At 40.3% G+C, this 18,679-nt stretch overlaps 1 protein-coding gene across 17 annotated transcripts in view; it reads left to right on the top strand.

Annotated features, from left to right (window-relative positions):
* PCDH15 (protocadherin related 15) overlaps positions 1 to 18,679 on the top strand; it is a 1,242,339-nt gene that overhangs the window by 1,047,473 nt on the left and 176,187 nt on the right. For all 17 annotated transcript variants that reach the window (XR_009252204.1, XR_009252205.1, XM_058696346.1 and 14 more), the window contains one exon: positions 5,616 to 5,732. Coding sequence is in view for 15 of the 17 variants with exons in the window: in XM_058696346.1 (XP_058552329.1) it covers positions 5,616 to 5,732 (117 nt within the window). In the remaining 2 variants the exon portion in view is untranslated. The remainder of the gene's footprint in view (positions 1 to 5,615; positions 5,733 to 18,679) is intronic.

Genomic DNA, 18,679 nt, shown 5'->3' with positions numbered 1-18,679 from the left:
GCCTCTCTGTGGGGCAGTAGATGCTGATAAGCCTGTTGATAGCAGTTACCGCTATGATCTCCCCCTGTGTCTGGCCGCCCTCGCGGTGGCTACTGTCTCCATCCTGATGAGTTGGCTACCACAGACTTGTGGGCACTCTCAATGCATCAGAATTCTCAACAGATTCTCTGAAACCTCTCATTCATTCACCAAAGTCATAGAGTGTTCCAAACAGAGTGTGCGCCTTTAATATTTCGCTGTCTTTGGGATCTCTCAGGATGTATTTCCTAGAACATGAGCTGCTCGAGATGGCAATGGGTCTCATATACAAAGAATTTCATAGGCAAATGGATTTGGGAAATACTGCTGTGCACAGAAGTAAACAGAGGTCTCCACGGTAGACCTTCATGTGGGTCTTCATAATGTGAACATCAAGAAAATAAAAAGTAATTTCCCACATTTTCCATAGCTGATTATGGAATTTTTTGTTTGCTTGTTTGTTTATAAAGCTTCTGATAGGATTAATTTTCCAAAAAACGAAATCTGGGGACAAATTTATTGGGTGTTAATGAAAATAACTCTAGGGTTAAATATTGAGGAAGTTGTTTTTTTAAGTGTACAAATTCAACTCATACAAGTCTCGCTCTCTTTTTTTTTTTACCAACAAACAAAAACAAACTATAAATAATTATAAAAATTATATTCAGGGAAATAGATTAGCATTTTGCAATGTTTAGAAGCTTAGCAGGCTGCCAAGATAACAGTAGAGTTATTGTATTATAAGAAATTTTAAACTGTAAAATACTTTTGAAGAGATCTTTAAAAAGTTGTATGTAGATTTTTTGTAATGAAAATCCTACCCAAATCATCTTACATATATATAATCTTCTGACAACTTGACCCACTCCCTTTCTCCTCTCCTCCAAATCTCAGAATGACTCTTCCAGAGTCTGGAAAGCCAGCACGAAGTCATGGGTCTGTCCTTCACCAGCTGGATCACCATGAGCAACCTGACCTCTCTAAGCCTGGGTTTCTTTATATATAGAACAGAAATGCCAATAGCTAACATATTTTAGACAAATGAGATGAGTAATTTAACAGACCTGGCATGATGCCTGACTCACAGTAATTGTTGTGCATACACGTAATTGTTGTGCACATCAGAGACAGAGAAAGCCTGGACGGGGCGTTACAGTTAGAGGGGATCTGCTCAAAGATTTGAGCTCAGGATATACACATACATATTCTTCCAATTGCCCTGAGCCTGCTGGCTTGGAAAACAACTCAAAACATCATCAGCTCCCTGCTCCCTACATTACCATTCCCAAACTGGGAGGCCAGATGGAAATGGGGTTATAGTTTGAAGCTGTGGGTTCATCAGCCTTGCCCAGGGCTGTGCTCCCCTCCTGGAGCCATCCATCTAGAAGGAAGGTTCCACCTGCCGGGGCGTGAGGGAGGGAGCATTTGCTAAAGTGGCAGGTGCATCCTGGGTTCAGTTCAACGCCTCACTGCCTACTTGCGTCACATCCTTGTACTTCCTTTCTCATAACAATCATGACACTCAGCAGTATCCTTTCATCTTTCCTGTCTGCTCCTCCCCGGCAGCTCAGTGCCAGCAGGCCCTGCTCCTGTCTTGGTGGCAGTATGGTCCCCAAAAAGGGAAGTAATGCCTAACACCCAGGGGGGCTCTGTCAGTATTTGTGACACTGAGCGCCACTGCATCTGCATCAGGGTATGCAGCCTCTCAAGAATCCCGAATAGCCACACACTCAGAAATAAAACCAGAACGAAAACCAACTTAGGCCTCTAGGACAGAAACTGCCAGGACAAGTTTTGGCCCAAAAATAGAGGAAAAAATGATGTATATTGACGATTTGTGTTTAGGAGAAGCCCCTGCAAAACAGGACAGAACAACACAAGATTGTTTGGCTGGAAATGGGTTCTCTGCGCAGAACCACAAGAGAAGGGAGGGAAGTCACGGAAGGCAGCTAAGCCCAGAAACAGCAAACACAAGGTGTCCGGCCGTGGACAACAGACCCAGAAGGGGCAGAGGACAAGTTAACCGTGTCTTGTGCCAAGAAAGACAGGCGTCAGCTTCCTGAGCTCCACGGCTTTTAGGAGGGGCAGGCAGCAAACGGTTGTAGGTGCACAGTGCTGAGCCAGGCAGGGCTGTGGCAGTGGGGAGGGGAGCCCTTCCAGTGGCTGGCCTGGCCCATCCCTGTCCTTTGTGGGGCCTGCGGGAGGAGCTGAGGCTGACATCTGGCATCTGCTATCTTTTCATCCTTTTCAAAAAGATGGTCGAGGTCACCTGGGTGGCTCAATCCGTTGAGCATCCAACTTTGGCTCAGGTCATGATCTCACGGTTCATGAGTTCAAGCCCCACCTCGGACTCTGTGCTGACAGTACAGAGCATGCTTGGGATTCTCTCTCTCTCTCTCTCTCTCTCTCTCTCTCTCTCTCTCTCTCTCTCTCTCCCCCTCTCTCTCTGCCCCTCCCCTGCTCATGTTCTCTCTCTTCATCAAAAAAAAAAAAACAAAAAAAAACGAAAACAAAAAAACAAATAACTTTGAGAAAAATAAAATTTAAAAAAATAAAAAGATGATTGGAATATATACATTTAGTACTCTTCTATCTGGAAAAATCTCTTACGGAGAACAGTTCTTACCCATGATTCCAGAAAATCAAGACTTTTTTTGTCATCTCTTTCTTTACTTTTTCGTAGCAAACCCGTCATTAATTTGCACTCTCCCAACAAGTTCCTGTTTTCCTGGGATGCTCATTTAAAAAGATTCCTTAATCTATGCTGTGGTCCGCCAAAGTGTAAAGGGTTTCTGTGATTATTTTAGGCTTTCATTTAGAAAATAAATAAATGGAACTCATATTTTCTTCTTTCTAGCTCGCTTCAGGTGCAGTTTTATTTGTTTGGTATATGGAAACAAATTATAAACTGACTAGTGCATTTTTTTTTCCTAAGGTCATAGAGTTGTTCTCGATGAGAACCGTGTCGACATTCAGAATACTCTTTAGAAACCTGAGCAGTAATTTCCTCCAGACCCACAAGAACTGTAACCCCAGAGCGCACACTATTCCGCGTCTTAAAACTGTTAACAAGAAGACAGAAGGAAGGTCTGCTTCTTTTTTTGCCAATACTACCCTCTAGTGGAAAATGGGCAAGAGAAAAGAGGTTGTCTTTGAAGAGTGGAACTTGTCCTTAATTTGCTGCATAACAGAGTATTTGCACAGAAGCAGATTTATGTACATTCTGCGTCAGACATCCCTGGAGCATAAATATAATGAACTATTGATTAGGCTTGTTGGCATTGCATTTCAATAAATTTTCACATCTGAAATAATGCATTGTGCAAGAACGTCTTAGCTACAATAGAAGATTGTAACCCCAAAATGTGTACAGTGTGCTATAAAAAGAAATGCTGCTATAGTAGCCGTATTGATTTCTTGCTCACCCTGTCAAAGGCCAGCAAACTGAGGTAGGAGAAGAGCCCGTCTGTTAAAGGCCTTCAGTTTATTTACCGCCTTAGGTTTGTGCCTAATCAGTTTGAGGGCAGATTATAAAAAAATATCCACTCCGCCTTCAGAGGTGAATCTAGTGAGTACTTTTCCAGAAAAAAAGGAAAGGCGGTGGGGGGGGGGGGTCACCGTACTCAGTGCTGTTAGCAGCTATATGACATAACTGGAAAATCATATCCCTCTTTTTTCCCCCTGAAGAATCAAATTATCCGAAAGCATCTTGTACCATTAAGGTTTGAAGTGTCCTTTGAGATGAAAAAAAAAGGAAGACAATTTATAGGAACATATTGAATTCATGTCACTCAGTAAATGTGACTCCCAGTGGGTTTGGGAACGCATGGAAAAAAATACTGGTGTTGGGCTCCTTCTGACCTCCAGGAGTTACAACTAAGGGGTGCAGAAGGATTCATTTCCACCCCGTTAGTTCAAGATGCACTCGTTAAATTAATTGGAACTCTTGAAGAGAGAAGGGGAAAGTGTGCATGCAAATGTTTTACATATTTACCCCCCCTGCCTAGAAACTCAAGATCAATACCCACACCACCCTCATTACCAAGACTGAGTGCTCTCAGACTTATGTTCTTGTTCAGATTCTAAAGGTCATAATTTGTAAAGGAAGCCTTTTGTTGTTGTTGTCCATGGACAGTTATGGATACTATCTGTGAAGCAGAGGAAATGATATTTTTACTTTTGCTTACTGTTGAAAATCTCTTATCCCTTATTAAAGTCTGCACGTTTTTCATATTTGCAACTCAGAAGTCAACTGTACTGTGAACAGAAAAACAAGGCTCCATTTGATTGTAAAAGATAATTATCCCGACCTCTTTGCAAAGAGAGGTGTTTATAATCAGTTAATTAGTGAGTTTCCAATTTACATTGTGCAGGGAAATTGTTGTATCACAGCAGATACGAGAGACTATGTATGACAATTTTCTTCCTTCGTTTTTAACAGCAAGTGAGAAGAAGATGACTTGGGGAGTAAGATAATTAACAAATTGAGCTTTAGGTTCAACTGTGTCTCACCCAAAGCACCCAGAACAACGCAGGGTGTAATTATTCTAAAATAAGTAAATTTAAGAAATACAAATCATCCATCTTAGTAGGCATTATTTTTGAAGAAAAAATGATATGCAGTCCTCCATAAAAGATAACATGGTGAGGAAGCAAAAGGGTCAGCTCTCAAGGGACCACACTTAGTAATCTGGCTGTGCGAAATAAGTAGATTAATTTAGGCAAAGTCACTACCTAGCCACAGAATCAGTCTTTACCTGTCCAATGGCAGTTCGGTAACGTGAAGTCAGGGCCGCTATTTTTGTGCATCACCACAGTATCCCCAGTGCCTAGCCTTGAGTCGTAAAAGTGGAGGAACTTGATAAATTTTGTTTAATGAGTGACCCTGCATGAATAAGAATGTACTCATATCACCGAATTGTAGACAGAAAAAGGACAGCTAGAAATTAATTTGAAAAAACCTTCAGGAAATTACCATTGCTTTCTGTCTATAGGGACATCTAATTCTATGTGCCGTTCTTATAGGGTACTACAGGGAAAACATTCCTTAATCCTCTTACTTCAGTAAAAATGGAAGACCACATCCAAGGCAATCTCACAGTTTGTATTTCAGAGATGTGCTCATCGTATCATTTTGCTAAGTATATAAGGAATTTTCAGTTGCAATAGACACATTAAAGACTTATGTTTTTTTAAAGGAGCAACCACAAAACCAAAAAAAATGTCACCTGTTCCAGAGAATGGCACTTTGTATAAAATTTGCCTGTCCTTGTTTTCAAAGTTCAAAATCACCTCATACCCCTGGAAGTATCTTTGGCTGACGTTTCGAGCATTATCCCCGTCTCCAGAAGGCAGAATTTCAGACTGCTTGCCCGAGTCGAATGGCCTTCAGCTGATACCCCCGCCCATTAATATTGTACAGGAGCGCTGCCAGGTTCCTTTGGGGCACGTTGTGCGGGAACAGTAATGGAATTGAGAAGGTGGAAGGTTGACAGTGGCTAATGGATGGCGTGATAGGAAGAGACGGGGCCAGTCTAGTAACTGTGTCCCTAACCTGGTTTCAGGGGAGGCTTTAAACACTTCGTTGTGTTTTACAGGATATGAATGATTATCCTCCAGTATTTAGTAAACGAATCTACAAAGGGATGGTGGCTCCGGATGCTGTCAAGGGCACACCTATCACCACGGTTTATGCTGAAGATGCAGACCCTCCTGTAAGTAGAAGACGTTAATTAATACTCTGAGCTGTAGTGAAGAAAACCTTGCACGCTCACAAATGACGCAGGTTCTGGGACAGCATAAAAGTTGAGCTCCACCTTGTTCTCAGGCATTTTGCGTGCTCTCGCCTGTTGCGCCCACAGGTACACACCATATTGCAAATGATTATTGTGGAACACAGACAGTTGCGCGTATGTTTTTTTGTTTTTCTGGAGTTCAAAATTTATGATTCACCAGTTTAGCACTAGTAATAAATATATGTGGAAAGAATTCTCTGGGTTTGGAATCAGCATCATTAGGGTTCTGTATTTACAACAGTGGAAGCTAAGTTCAGTTGGGTGCGATCCCAATGTATTTTACATGTTATTCATATATGACTGTGCTGGTAACAAACTCTAGATCAACAGGTGACACAATACTTATATTGAATGTGTTAATTTGAGTAAAATTGAAATATTAATATTTCTTTTAGAACATATCTAATACCTTCTTTTTTATCTAGAATTTTACCTCTTTTGAGATATCCCAAATTGCCTTCCGAAATAGAGGGTTTTCAATGAAAACCTTATTATAACAGAAGTGAGATACATGTTCCTTGATGTTATCATTTGACTGTCTTAAAAGTAGCATATAGAAATAATAGTACCTACATAAAAATGCTTTCTATAAACAGTTTGAGTGCTCTATAAAAATTAATTACTTATTCTCATAATAGCCAAATGATGAAGACTTTAAATCTTTTACTTCGAGTGAGCTACCACTATTAGTCAGTGGCTGATATATTCTAGAAAAATAATAGAAATATCTAATAAGCCATTATAGAAAAGTAAGAAAATAGAAGAAGACCGGAATTATATAAGTGATTTAGAAGTTCTGCTTTATATTGCTTATATAAATACTATTTGTATAATGGTATTTATTTAAGAAAAGGTGAATGGCAATCATAACATTTTTCAGCTTCAACTGTGACAGGCCATATAAAGTCTTTTGCGACTATAAGGTCTTGAAAGATAATAATGTTAACATGAAAGCAATGACCTTTCACTCAGAAGCTCCTTTTCTTGAGTGTGTTAAAATGTCTTTGAAACTGATTTACTGCATTTTGGGAAATATGGTAGGCGAAATTTCATAGATGTGAGCACACCAGTACAGATGCTGAGTGTGACATCGGTTCTTTTTCTGCTTTTCACGTAAACTTTCAGAGGCAGAAAATACTTGGAAATTTGGAATACACGTTCAATTCTATTCAAGACTTGTGTTTAGAACATCAAGCCTAGACTGATTATTGTGCTAACCAGTTTTTGCTCTCCTGACCTGACAGTCGTACAGGAAGAACATGACTGCATATAGAAATTATAACATGCTGTACTAAATGAGTATAAAAAGCACAGCATCTTAAAATGCTCATATTTCTAACAAATTCATATTAGCACACAATTTAAGGCAGTGTTATGATTAATGGTATTAAGATGAAGACTAATGTAGTTGCACTCATCACCTCAGTGGGACAGACCTCACCATCTTAGCATGGACGACAAAATCCTCATTTCACCCTGGGGACCTGCCACCGTGGTCCCTGGTTTGACATTCAGGTCACCCCACTGATGTCACAGAAGTTGTCTTGGTCGTTATCTGTTCTATAAATAAATGCCATCACTTATCTAAGCTATCCAGAGAGAAGGCCCTGTTTTTTGCACCCGGAAGCTCTTTCATGGAAACACAGCAGGCTCAGGTTCCATACTTCTTCTAAGAAGGTCTTAGATTTGCATCCCCAGTAGTACCTCTTAACATTTTATACCTAATGCTGGCTTGTCAGTAGGTGAGAGGCAGATGCCAGTCATTCAGTTGAGATGCTGAGCATATTTATTTCAGTTAGTGAATATGTATTTTATTAGACTCAGGCTTTTTTATTAAGGTCTTTATTTTAATTTCAGTATAGTTAACATCTGGAGTTATGTTAGTTTCAGGTGTAAAATATAGTGATTCTACACTTCCATACATTATTCAGGGCTCATCACAACAAGTACCCTCCTTAACCCCCATCCCCTGTTACCCCCATCCCCCCAATGTCCTCTCTGGTGACCATCAGTGTGTTCTCTAGAGTTAAAAATCTGTTTTGGGTTTCTCTCTCTCTTTCTCTCTCTCCTGTATTTTTCCTTTGTTCATTTGTTTTGTTTCTTAAGTTTCACATATGAGTAAAAATCATATGGTACTTGTCTTTTTCTGACTTATTTTGCTTAGCTGAATACTCTCTAGCTCCAACCATGTCATGGCAAATGGCAAGATGTCATTCTTTTTTTTTTTTAATTTTTTTTAACGTTTATTTATTTTTGAGACAGAGAGAGACAGAGCATGAACGGGGGAGGGTCAGAGAGAGAGGGAGACACAGAATCTGAAACAGGCTTCAGGCTCTGAGCTGTCAGCACAGAGCCCGATGTGGGGCTCGAACTCACGGACCACGAGATCATGACCTGAGCCGAAGTCGGCCGCTTAACCTACTGAGCCACCCAGGCGCCCCGAGGTCATTCTTTTTTATGGCTGAGTAATATTCCATTGTGTATATACACACACACACACACACAGACACACACACATACTACATCTTCTTTACCCATTCATCTATTGATAGACACTTGTGATCTTTCCATAATTGGGCTATTAAAAAATAATGCTGCAATAAACGTAGAGTTACATGTATCCCTTTGAATTAATGTTTTTGTATTTGGGAGGTCAATACCCAATAGTGTGATTACTGGATGATAATGGTAGTTCTATTTTTAACCTTTTAGGAATCTCCATACTGTTTTCCTCAGTGGCTGCACCAGTTTGCAGTCCCACCAACAGTGCACAACGGTTCCTTTTTCTCCACATCCTCGTCAGCACCTGTTGTTTCTTGTGTTGTTGATTTTAGCCATTCTGACAGGTTATCAGACTCCGTGCTGATCCTTGACCCACCAACCATCTTTGGCCTACCCAGCATTCATCACTGAGTTTCCCCATCATTGCTGCAAGGTAGATCCCTTAAACTAGCATGGTCACCATTGGGCTGCACCAGCACCAACCAGAAATAAAGGCTTAATTCCGTGAAAAATCTCAGAAGATAAATATTATATTGCGCAATTTTCAAAAATAGTATAATTGGTTTTTCTTTTTATTATTTTACGTTGGTGCCATAAGTACAGAATAAATATTTTTTGGATGAGCTTGTTAAGCAATTTCCACTTGGTTGCTATCATAAACATTTACTGATTAGAAGATACCATTCAGGGCTCCATGTATAAGTATCTATGGAGACACGTGTGGATATATAATGGTCTCCTTTCCAAACTAGGAGCTGAAGTCTTTGAGGACGGGAATCAAACCTTAATTCCAGTTTGCATTCCTGTGTCCAACTCAATGCTTGAAACTTAGTGGTCTGTTAGGAAACGTTTGTTAAATAATTGAATAAATGAAAAAATTCACAGTTATTTCTGTGTTCTTCAGAACTGACAATGTGTGACAGGTATTCAGGAAATGAGTTATTTGTGATCTTGGGGACCCGTGTGCATAGCCGCAAGCCCCAGTCTGGCCGTCTGAGGGCTGTGAGGTTAAGGCGGGTGCCGTGTGCAATGCCAGGCACCACTTCTATACTGGGCATTGCTACAACTCAGAGGTAATCATTTTCACCTCGAGAGGCTGGCCACCTCTTCTTCAAGCCACCATATGTCTTCTGAATGAAGTAAGAACCACCGTTTTCACCTAGAAAATAGCAACAACAAAATCCTTTGAGGTATCAGATGGAGAAACTGGGTAAGGTCTTAGAGCCAGAGAGAGCATTGCTGCTGAATATCATATAAGAATTATAAAATGCATATTGTGCAGAAGTGGAGTGCTCTAGAGGGAAGGTTGCTTTTTGTTTTTTGTTTTTTCCCACTGAATTAAAGCTGTTAGGGCTTTATTTTCTGCCTTGTTTTTGTGACAGCTTTGGCATTATGTAGTTCACCAGAGATATGAGTAGGGAATGACTGATCATTTTGGATATTAAAAATTGCTAACCTTTTCTTTGTGCTCACCAGAGACTTCTCACTCCAGACTTTGACAAAACAAAACTGCAAGTGTAATTTCCATTTGCATATTTTATTCTTTCCGAAGCTGCAAGCCAGACCCTGGGACACAGGGGTTCTCTTTGCAGGCAGGGCGAGTGCCTGACGGAGTAATGTCCCTTGCGAGCATGTGGACGCAGAAAAGTTGGCATAAATAAATGAAGTTTACATTATTACTATTTCCAAGAAAGCGTGAGGAGCCCACAGAGGATTTTTTTTCCTCATTGTGATAGTACTCTTTCCACTTCATGCATTTCAGGAATTTATTAGATTCCTTTTTAAAGTAAAGTAGTGATTGGGAACGTGTTCAATATTAGCAACTGTGACCAACTTTCTTATTTGCTTATACTGGTGTGAGAATTACTGAGATGTCGAAGACTTCTTTTTCCGAATTTGGATATTCACTTGGGAAATAAATATGCTCCATAAGAGAAATCTTGGAAGTTCTCAATAGTAATTGGCTTTAAAAATCAGTTGAGTGTTCTCACTATGTTTTTTTGGTCAGAAATAATTTTGGTGCGCCTGGGTGGCTCAGTCAGTTAAGCATCCGACTTCAGCTCAGGTCATGAACTTACGGTTTGTGAGTTCGAGCCTCATGTCGACCTCTGTGCTGACATTGCAGAGCCTGCTTGGGATTCTCTCTCTCCCTCTCTCTCACTGCCCCCATCCCCCGTGCTCGCTTGCTCTCCCTCTCTCTCAAAATACATAAATAAGCTTAAAAAAAAGAAAGAATTTTTTAAAGGGCCAATAATTGCAAGTGTAGGGTAATTTTTCCCTCTGCTGAGATTTTGAGAGTTTTCCTGGCCATTCAGAGTTCAGACACCCTGCCTGGGGAACTATTTTTAAAGTGTTTTCACAGGTGGCTTTAACATCCTTCCCAATCATTCAAGTGCCGTTGGTCTCTAGAGAGTAAAAAAAGATGGCCGGGTTTTCTTTTCTGCGATGCATACTTTGTGTTTTATTGAATTGACAAGATGTCACCAAATAATGCCAAGTAATGGTGGTTATCTTCTCAAACTGTTTACTCCTTGGGTCTCACAGTAGAACCAAAGTAACACTTACCTCTATCCATGATTGCCCTGTGGGCAAAAGTTAAAACCATTCAAGGCTAGGAGTTTGAGATTGTATTTTTGCCTCTGTATAACACGGTGTTCAGTATTATTTTCCATCGGTGTCTCTACAGATCTGTTTTTCCTCACTCACCACATCCTGGCTTATGTTGTTATGTTATACTGACTTAGATTATTGCCAGCATTTTAAATTAGCAAAGACTCTGTCAAAGCTCAGTGCCTACCGACCACATTGGCTGACCCTTGAGCATGTGGGGGAGTGCACACAGCTCACTGGTTTTTTCCCTTCACATCAAAGCTGTCAGGGAATAGTTACCAAAAGCTGTTTTTGCAAAGCATGTCAGCTTGTGAAAATTGAGATGATGTAGCCTCAACCTATGTCTCTCTGGTCTCGAATACTTAATTAGAGAGAAAACACACAGAGAAACAGTTGGGACTTGATCTCTAAAATGACAATGAGCTATAATTAGATTTGAGAGTGTAAATGAGTACAAAAGGGAAGGTTTTATGAGAAAGTTTATACATGATTAATGTCTGGAAAAGGCTTATCTAATGTTTTAAGAATCTGTGTCATTTTCTTTCTGTGGCTTATTGATTCCTTTCAAGAACAATTACGTTGTTAGCATTACTTGAGATCGATATTAGATTTAACTGTTTCAGATGTAAATATTGCTCTTCTAATTAAAACCTGCCATCTTTCTAGGACTAAAGGGGCATTTTTCTTTTGTTGTAAATGGCAGCATCTGTGAAGCTTAGGGGGTGTTTTGGCCTTTAAATATGTGTCACCCAGTGATACAGCATTGTTTACACCATTTTTCTTTTATGAGAATAAACCTCATGGGGTCAGGATCCCAGCATGCATCAGCAAGAGGTTTCCAAGGGAATTGACTGAAATATAGCAAGGCTTCTACGGCGTCCCTATAGGCCTCCGTTGTGGCTTAAATCATGTGTTTTATTGTAAAGTTCTGGCCAGCGGAAATGGGAAGAGATCCTCTGGAAGAGTATCTTGGCTTCACATGATCTGGGTTTGTGATGTTGACACCCTCAAAGCTAAGCCACACACTGGCATGGAGTCTCTACAGGTATCTCTTTGAGTTCCTGATTTCAATTCTTCTGGGTGTACACCTATAAATAGGATCGCAGGGTCGTAAGGTAGTTCTCTTTTTAATTTTTTGAGGGACCACCATACTGTTTTCCGTAGTGGCTGCACTGGTTTACGATCCTACCAATAACGTACGAGGGTTCACATTAGCTCTCTGGTGACATTTGTTCTCTATTGGATTGTTTTGGTAGTAGCGATCCTAACATGTGTGAGGTGATGTCTCATTGTGGTTTTGATTGGCATTTCCATAACGATGAGTGATATTGAGCATCTTGTCATGTGTCTGTGAATGTCTTCTTTGGAGACATCCGTATGTCTTCTTTGGAGAAATCTTTATTCAAGTTCCTTGCCCATTTTTTTTAACCAGATTATTTATTTGGTTGTCGTTGTTCTAGAGACCTGCCGTACAACATTGAACTTATAGTCATCACTACTGTATTGTACACTTAAAAATATTTTTAAAAAGTAGATCTCATATTAAGTGTTCTTACCACAATATAAGTAAATAAGTAAATAAATAAATAAATAAATAAATAAATAAATAAAGTACTGGGACGCCTGGGTGGCTCAGTCCTTTAAGCATCCAAATCTTGATTTTGGCTCAGGTCATGATTTCACAGTTCATGAAATCAAGCCCCACATTGGGCTCTGCTCTGACCATGAAGCTTCCTTGGGATCCTTTCTCTCTCCCTCTCTCTCCGTCCCTCCTCCACTTGCTCTCTCCCAAAATAAATAAATAGCATTAAAAAAAACAGTACTTATGTGGTACCTGAGTGGCTCAGTTCATTAATTGTCTGACTCTTGCATTCAGTTCAGGTCATGATCTCACTATTTGTGAGACTATTTGTGTGACTCGGAGCCCCGAGTCAGGATCTGTGCTGACAGCATGGAGCCTGCTGGGGGCGGGGGGGTGGGGGAGAGGGAGGTGTCCTCTGTCTGCCCCTCCCCCACTCATGTGCACACTCTCTCTCTCTCAAAATAAATAAACAAATTTTTAAAAAGAATAACAAAATAGTACTTACTCTGTTGGATTGGTATGAGGATTATATGATAGCATTTGTGGGGAACAATTGGTGCCATACAGTGAATATTCAGCAAATATTATCTGCCATTGTTGTTGTCTTTCCCTGGTCTTTTTCAGGCTTTGCATCTCTGATACTTGCCTTCTGTATTTATTGTTTATATTCTGCTACCTTCTCTCTTTTCTTTTCACCTGCACTCCGGGAAAGCCTGTAAAGGTCACAGGTCGGGTCAACCGAGCATGGGGGTGGGGGGATGCGTAAGGTACGGGGCAGCGGAGAAGGAGCGGGCCTCTGTGACAACTTCTTCCCAGCCTGATCTCTTCTGGGGGTGTTTTTGTAGTGCATGTGCCTGAGGTGAGCCCTCTGAACTCAGGGTTCTGTTTGAGCAGGCCACTGCTCCGGGCGCATGCGATGGCGTATCTGGCTTTAAACCTGGCTCTCCCAGCATGATAATGGAGGGCCCTCACCCCCGTTCTCTCCCCTGCTCCAAGCAGACTTGCCACAGAGTCAGAGAATCCCAAAGCATTCAGGGGAATCTCAGGATCAGGAATTTCAGCCACACGGGGGACTAGCACTTCAGAGAGATTCCCATACAGCCGTGGTCATTATTGAGTGTGATATATCTTCTGAACTTCTAGCACAGCAGGATTTTATGAGCACACAGCACCGAGAATGAAATGTGAGAACATAATACTCAGTGAAAGTAGTAAGAAAAAGAAAATAATGCCATTATATAAAGGCTTTTTTTAACAAAAAGCAAAACCGCACACAGTATGCAACAATTAGGTCTTCCCCCAAAAATGCTGCAGAGTAAACAGTACCAAATTGTTACTAATTCATTATATCAAAGATTTATATTCTTACTCGTAGATCTCCAAGGCAGCTAGGGGTTGGCCGACCTTGCTCTCCGGCTGAAGGTTGGCCTCAAATCTGTCCCACGTGAGTCTTCTTTCAGGGATCTTTGCCGAAGCTAGCCTGCCCTGTTCACAGTGACGATGAAACCACAAGGGAATTTGCCCAACTGACATGGCCACAGGTCAGGCCACTGGCTGTGTGTCTGTCTTGCGTCCATTGACCAAAGCAAGTCCCACAGCCCAACCCAGAATCAATGGGCCTGGAAGTGGAGGAAAAAGGAGTGGATATTTACTGAACAATAGTACGATGTACCACAACTGTTCAGTTAAGGTTCTCTTTAAATTCATTAAAGTGGTTGAGGAAGATTGTAGGAGTAAGGTATGAGGATAAAAGATGTAAAGAAATGCTAAGTGGAGGCACCTGGGTGGTTTAGTCGGTTGAGCATCCGACTCTTTGGGCTCAGGTCAGGATCCCACAGGTTCTTAAGATGGAGCCCCATGTCAGGCTCTGTGCTGACCGTGCAGAGCCTGCTTGGGATTCTTTCTCTCTTTTTCTCAAAATAAATAAATAAATATTTAAAAAAATAATAAATGAGAAGCAAATATGCCTATTGATCCACTGACGGCAATGTTTCATAAACTGTGGATTATATTTAACTTAAATCTCTATCCTTATGTTCCAAACAAAATAGAAATTCTTTAATATTTATTACACGTGTGTATCCATTGTTAATTAAGAGTACTGCGTTAGGTATTAAAGATTAAAACGGTCATGTTTCCTAGCCTAAGAATTTCAAATTCAGAGAGTTAGAAATCAAGTAAATAGAAATGACAGACCATAAATCTCTGAAAAGTAAATCTTTATAGTGCTATGAAATTAGACAGAAGGGAGCCTGATTTTGTATGGAAAGCCAAGGAAGTTTCTGGAAAAAGTGGCTGAAAGTTGAAGTCTGGAAGAGAAAGTGGCATTTCCACTGGAAGGTGACATGACAGAATTAGGCCCTAAAGTCAGAGGGAGAAAAATAATGATCAAAAACCAAAAGAAAATACTTTTGTCAGGAGTCTGGAGCAGTAAACCCAAGTCAGACTCTATGGGTTCGGCTAGACCATGAAGATAGTGCTAAGATTTCTTGTCTCATCCTAAGAAAAGTAGGAGTTTCAAACAGAGGGGACAGGATCAGTAGTTATTAGCTCCCGTTCAGATTCATCCCTACTTTTAAGTTCCTTTGTTTTTATGAGTTGGCTTCTGTGAGGAAAGCTGAATGTGTGCCGTTTTATAAATTTTAAAATGTATCTCAGTGAAAACATTTGACAAGGAATGTGTTATTTATTTGATGTCTGTAGGGGATTGAGACATGTTTACCTTTGAAAAACATGTTTTCCCAAAGATTCAGAGGTAAATAACTACTGCTCAGTGTCTTCAGTAGTTATGTTAATGCCGCATCCGTAGAAACTGAACTGTGTGCGCTACGTGACCTCTATCAGGTCATGACATCTGGCACAAGGAAGTTGGCTGTGCAAGTGTGGACTCACTATGTCCTCAACATGTTGCAGTCACTACAGGTGTGAAAGGGAGGGGAGGGGAGAGGGAGGGAAAAACCACACTTGGAGAGTTTCCCAGGGTCTTTCAAGGATACCTTAGCGTTCCGTCAGATCCACTAAAAAAACCATTATGATTGCCAAACACGTCCCAAACCCCTTTACAGTAGTCCCTAATGCCAAATCATCCTTGAGAGGTTTTGAGAATTATACCATTACAAAATACATCATATTAGATGCTTTCAAAGATATGGGGAAAAAGAAGTTTGGAAACCACATCAGGGGGAAGAATCTTGGTATACTTGAAAACAAATTACTTCATGTTTGTGTGTAATGGTAATAACAGGTTTAGTATTCCCTGATTTAATGTGATTCCCATTATTACGAAGAAAATTATGTGGGTCTGAATAAGTAATTTCTTGATAATTATGTATATAAGAAAAATTACTGAATCAAGATATCCCCTGGTATTAAGAACTTAATTATTTTGGCCCATTATAGTCTCGTTGAAATTCCCTATGTTTGCAAGTTTGGAACATCTTTCATACAGACCTGCAGTTACCTTCTGTAGTAATTAATTATATTTTTATCATCATTAAGTGAAAACATATTGTGTTTAATGCTCACTATAAGACTGTAAGTCATAAGTAAAAATGAACTGAGTAATAAAGAAGGTAATTGGAATCTCAGGGTTCTATTTTCTTGAGATAAATTTACATTTAATCTGCCACATTACTTAGACCCACTCTGTCATATATAAATGTTTTTTGATGTAAAAAAATCTAATGTCAACACCATCATGACAGGATTTTTTTTTGGGGGGGTGCTGTCATGTTCCCATCATCTAGGGAAAAAATGCCCGGTTCAGGTTGTCACTGTGTCAGCATATTGCTCTGTATGTGCTGAATAAATGGCTATGCCATTACTAGCTCATACTAATATTTACTGAGCCTTTCACAGTCAAATTTAGTAGATAAAAGGACATCACAAAGCGGAAATGCCTTTCACATTTTGGAATCCCCACTCGATTTAAATAAGTCACATACTACCTCAAATCATACTTGGAAAGGAGCCTAGTACATGAACAAACAAATCAATTAATTCATTTGTTAATAGATGTCATTAAGTCATGTCCTTCCTGAGGGCAGTTAGGGTTGGCACACAGCCGAGTCCTTCAAAGCTATTGACGAATGTCACTAGGGGTTGGCATCTGTGTTTAACCAGGAAAAATGATACTGTACTGGCCTTACTTGACTTCTTTCAACCTCATTTCCATGTAAGAATAACAAGACCATTTCGCTGGCTTGGTGTTTGGGTTTAATGAAGAATGAAAGCGCTTAGCCAATGTCAGGCACAGAGATGTTAGTTGATGTTTCGTTCTCCTCGTCCTTGCTTTCAGGCAGATGGGAAAGATGGCGAACTTCACCTCTGGTTTGGTACAGTGCTGACATAGTCATTATTTGTACACCTGAGGATGTCAGTGCCTGGACTTGTAAAGTAATTCTGCTGTCATCTGTGTCATTGGCCAATTTGAGAGGAAAATTTTCACGAAAACACGTGCTAACTGGGTCTCTCCACCCCCCCACCCCAAATAAATATGTACATACTTCAAGAAAGTTTTTTTTTAACCGAAAATTAGCAAGGTCTTTTGTTTAAATTGATATCTTTAGGGGCGCCTGGGTGGCGCAGTCGGTTAAGCGTCCGACTTCAGCCAGGTCACGATCTCGCGGTCCGTGAGTTTGAGCCCCGCGTCGGGCTCTGGGCTGATGGCTCGGAGCCTGGAGCCTGTTTCCGATTCTGTGTCTCCCTCTCTCTCTGCCCCTCCCCCGTTCATGCTCTGTCTCTCTCTGTCCCAAAAATAAATAAAAAACGTTGAAAAAAAAATTTTTTTTAATAAAAAATAAAAATAAATTGATGTCTTTAATTTATGTCACTTCATAATGATACATGTCTACTTTTATCCCCTTGAGTGGAAGATAAAGTATCCACAATCTTGACACACACCTTATGTTTTAGCTTGTCACTTTCGTACCCAAACAATGCACCAGATCAGACTTGACCAGTAACACAGTCGCTACGATCTATGTAGCAGGGGACGTGTTCAAGGCACATCTTGACGTGTAAATGCCTGCGCAGTGAGGTGAAATTCACTTAACAAATTATTTTTGACTTCTTAATGGAAAGGCAAAAAATCATCTGCTCAAGTGGAACTCGCCCTCAAGGGACAGAGATATGTGCAAACCCATAGTCTAGTAAATATGTAACATAATTCAGACAAGGGTACATAGTCTAAAAAAACAGAGAGTAAGGATTGACAAATAGAGAGGAAGGGTTGACTCAAGGGGCTTATGAAAGGGTGTGGGTGGAGGATGGGCCATCTGAAACTTGGAGGTTGGGAGGAACCACTCACACAGGAGTGATGTAGCAGAGTGAACAACAGAAGAATGTGGAGGTAGGTGCGACCTCGGTGTTGTATGAGGTCAATCTTGTCGAATTACTTTTGATGATCATCAGGAAGGTAGGGATATGAGATGAACTCCATCTCCTCCACTCAGTTCTCCTTCTAATACCCTCAGGACTCAGCTGTGTCTAGTCAGTAGACGTGTTGAATGAGTGAATCCCACGTATAATGAATTCATCCCTTTGCTTTAAACATGAGCAAGGTGATAGGTATTAGGGAATGGATAATTTATAAAATTTTCAATTGCTGATATTTTATATAATTTTTAAATTTAAATTTACATCAGTTTTAATTTCAGTGGTCTATGTGGTGTCAACTCGAAGTTTTCATCACCCATTGAATGATTAAGCTCCCACTAATATCAGGGTTCTTTTTTTGAACATTTTGTTTAGGGAAATATATCGCTCTAAAGGAGAATGTGTCACTTACTTGAAAATTCAGGGAAAAAATATCTCAAATCCTTCTGGTGAATGGAAGTGACATTAAGAGGGGTTGCTATACCAGCACCTCATTAGTCTTTCAAAATCATGGTTGTCTGAAGTCATGCATGCTCCAATAGACAGACGAGGTCAGCTGGATTTATAGAAATTGCTGTCACAGTAAGTGAGGAGGCTTCAAAACGCTGACTGTTATGCTTCACACATGTCCTCAGTTTCCATAAAATTTTAACAAGGGACTCATTGTATTTACCCTTCAAAAGACTCCAAGAGGCATAATGATAAGAAACTCTATTTTTGCCCCCACTTCCTGCTGAAAAGAGAATCTTTGCAAACAATTTTACCACTTTCCTATTAAATTCATGTTTATGTCTTG

This window comes from Neofelis nebulosa, chromosome 13, assembly GCF_028018385.1.
Source record: "Neofelis nebulosa isolate mNeoNeb1 chromosome 13, mNeoNeb1.pri, whole genome shotgun sequence".
In the NCBI taxonomy this organism is placed as follows: Eukaryota; Metazoa; Chordata; class Mammalia; order Carnivora; family Felidae; genus Neofelis; species Neofelis nebulosa.
Note: the sequence above shows the minus strand (reverse complement) of the source record. Positions and strands in the feature narration are given on the sequence as shown.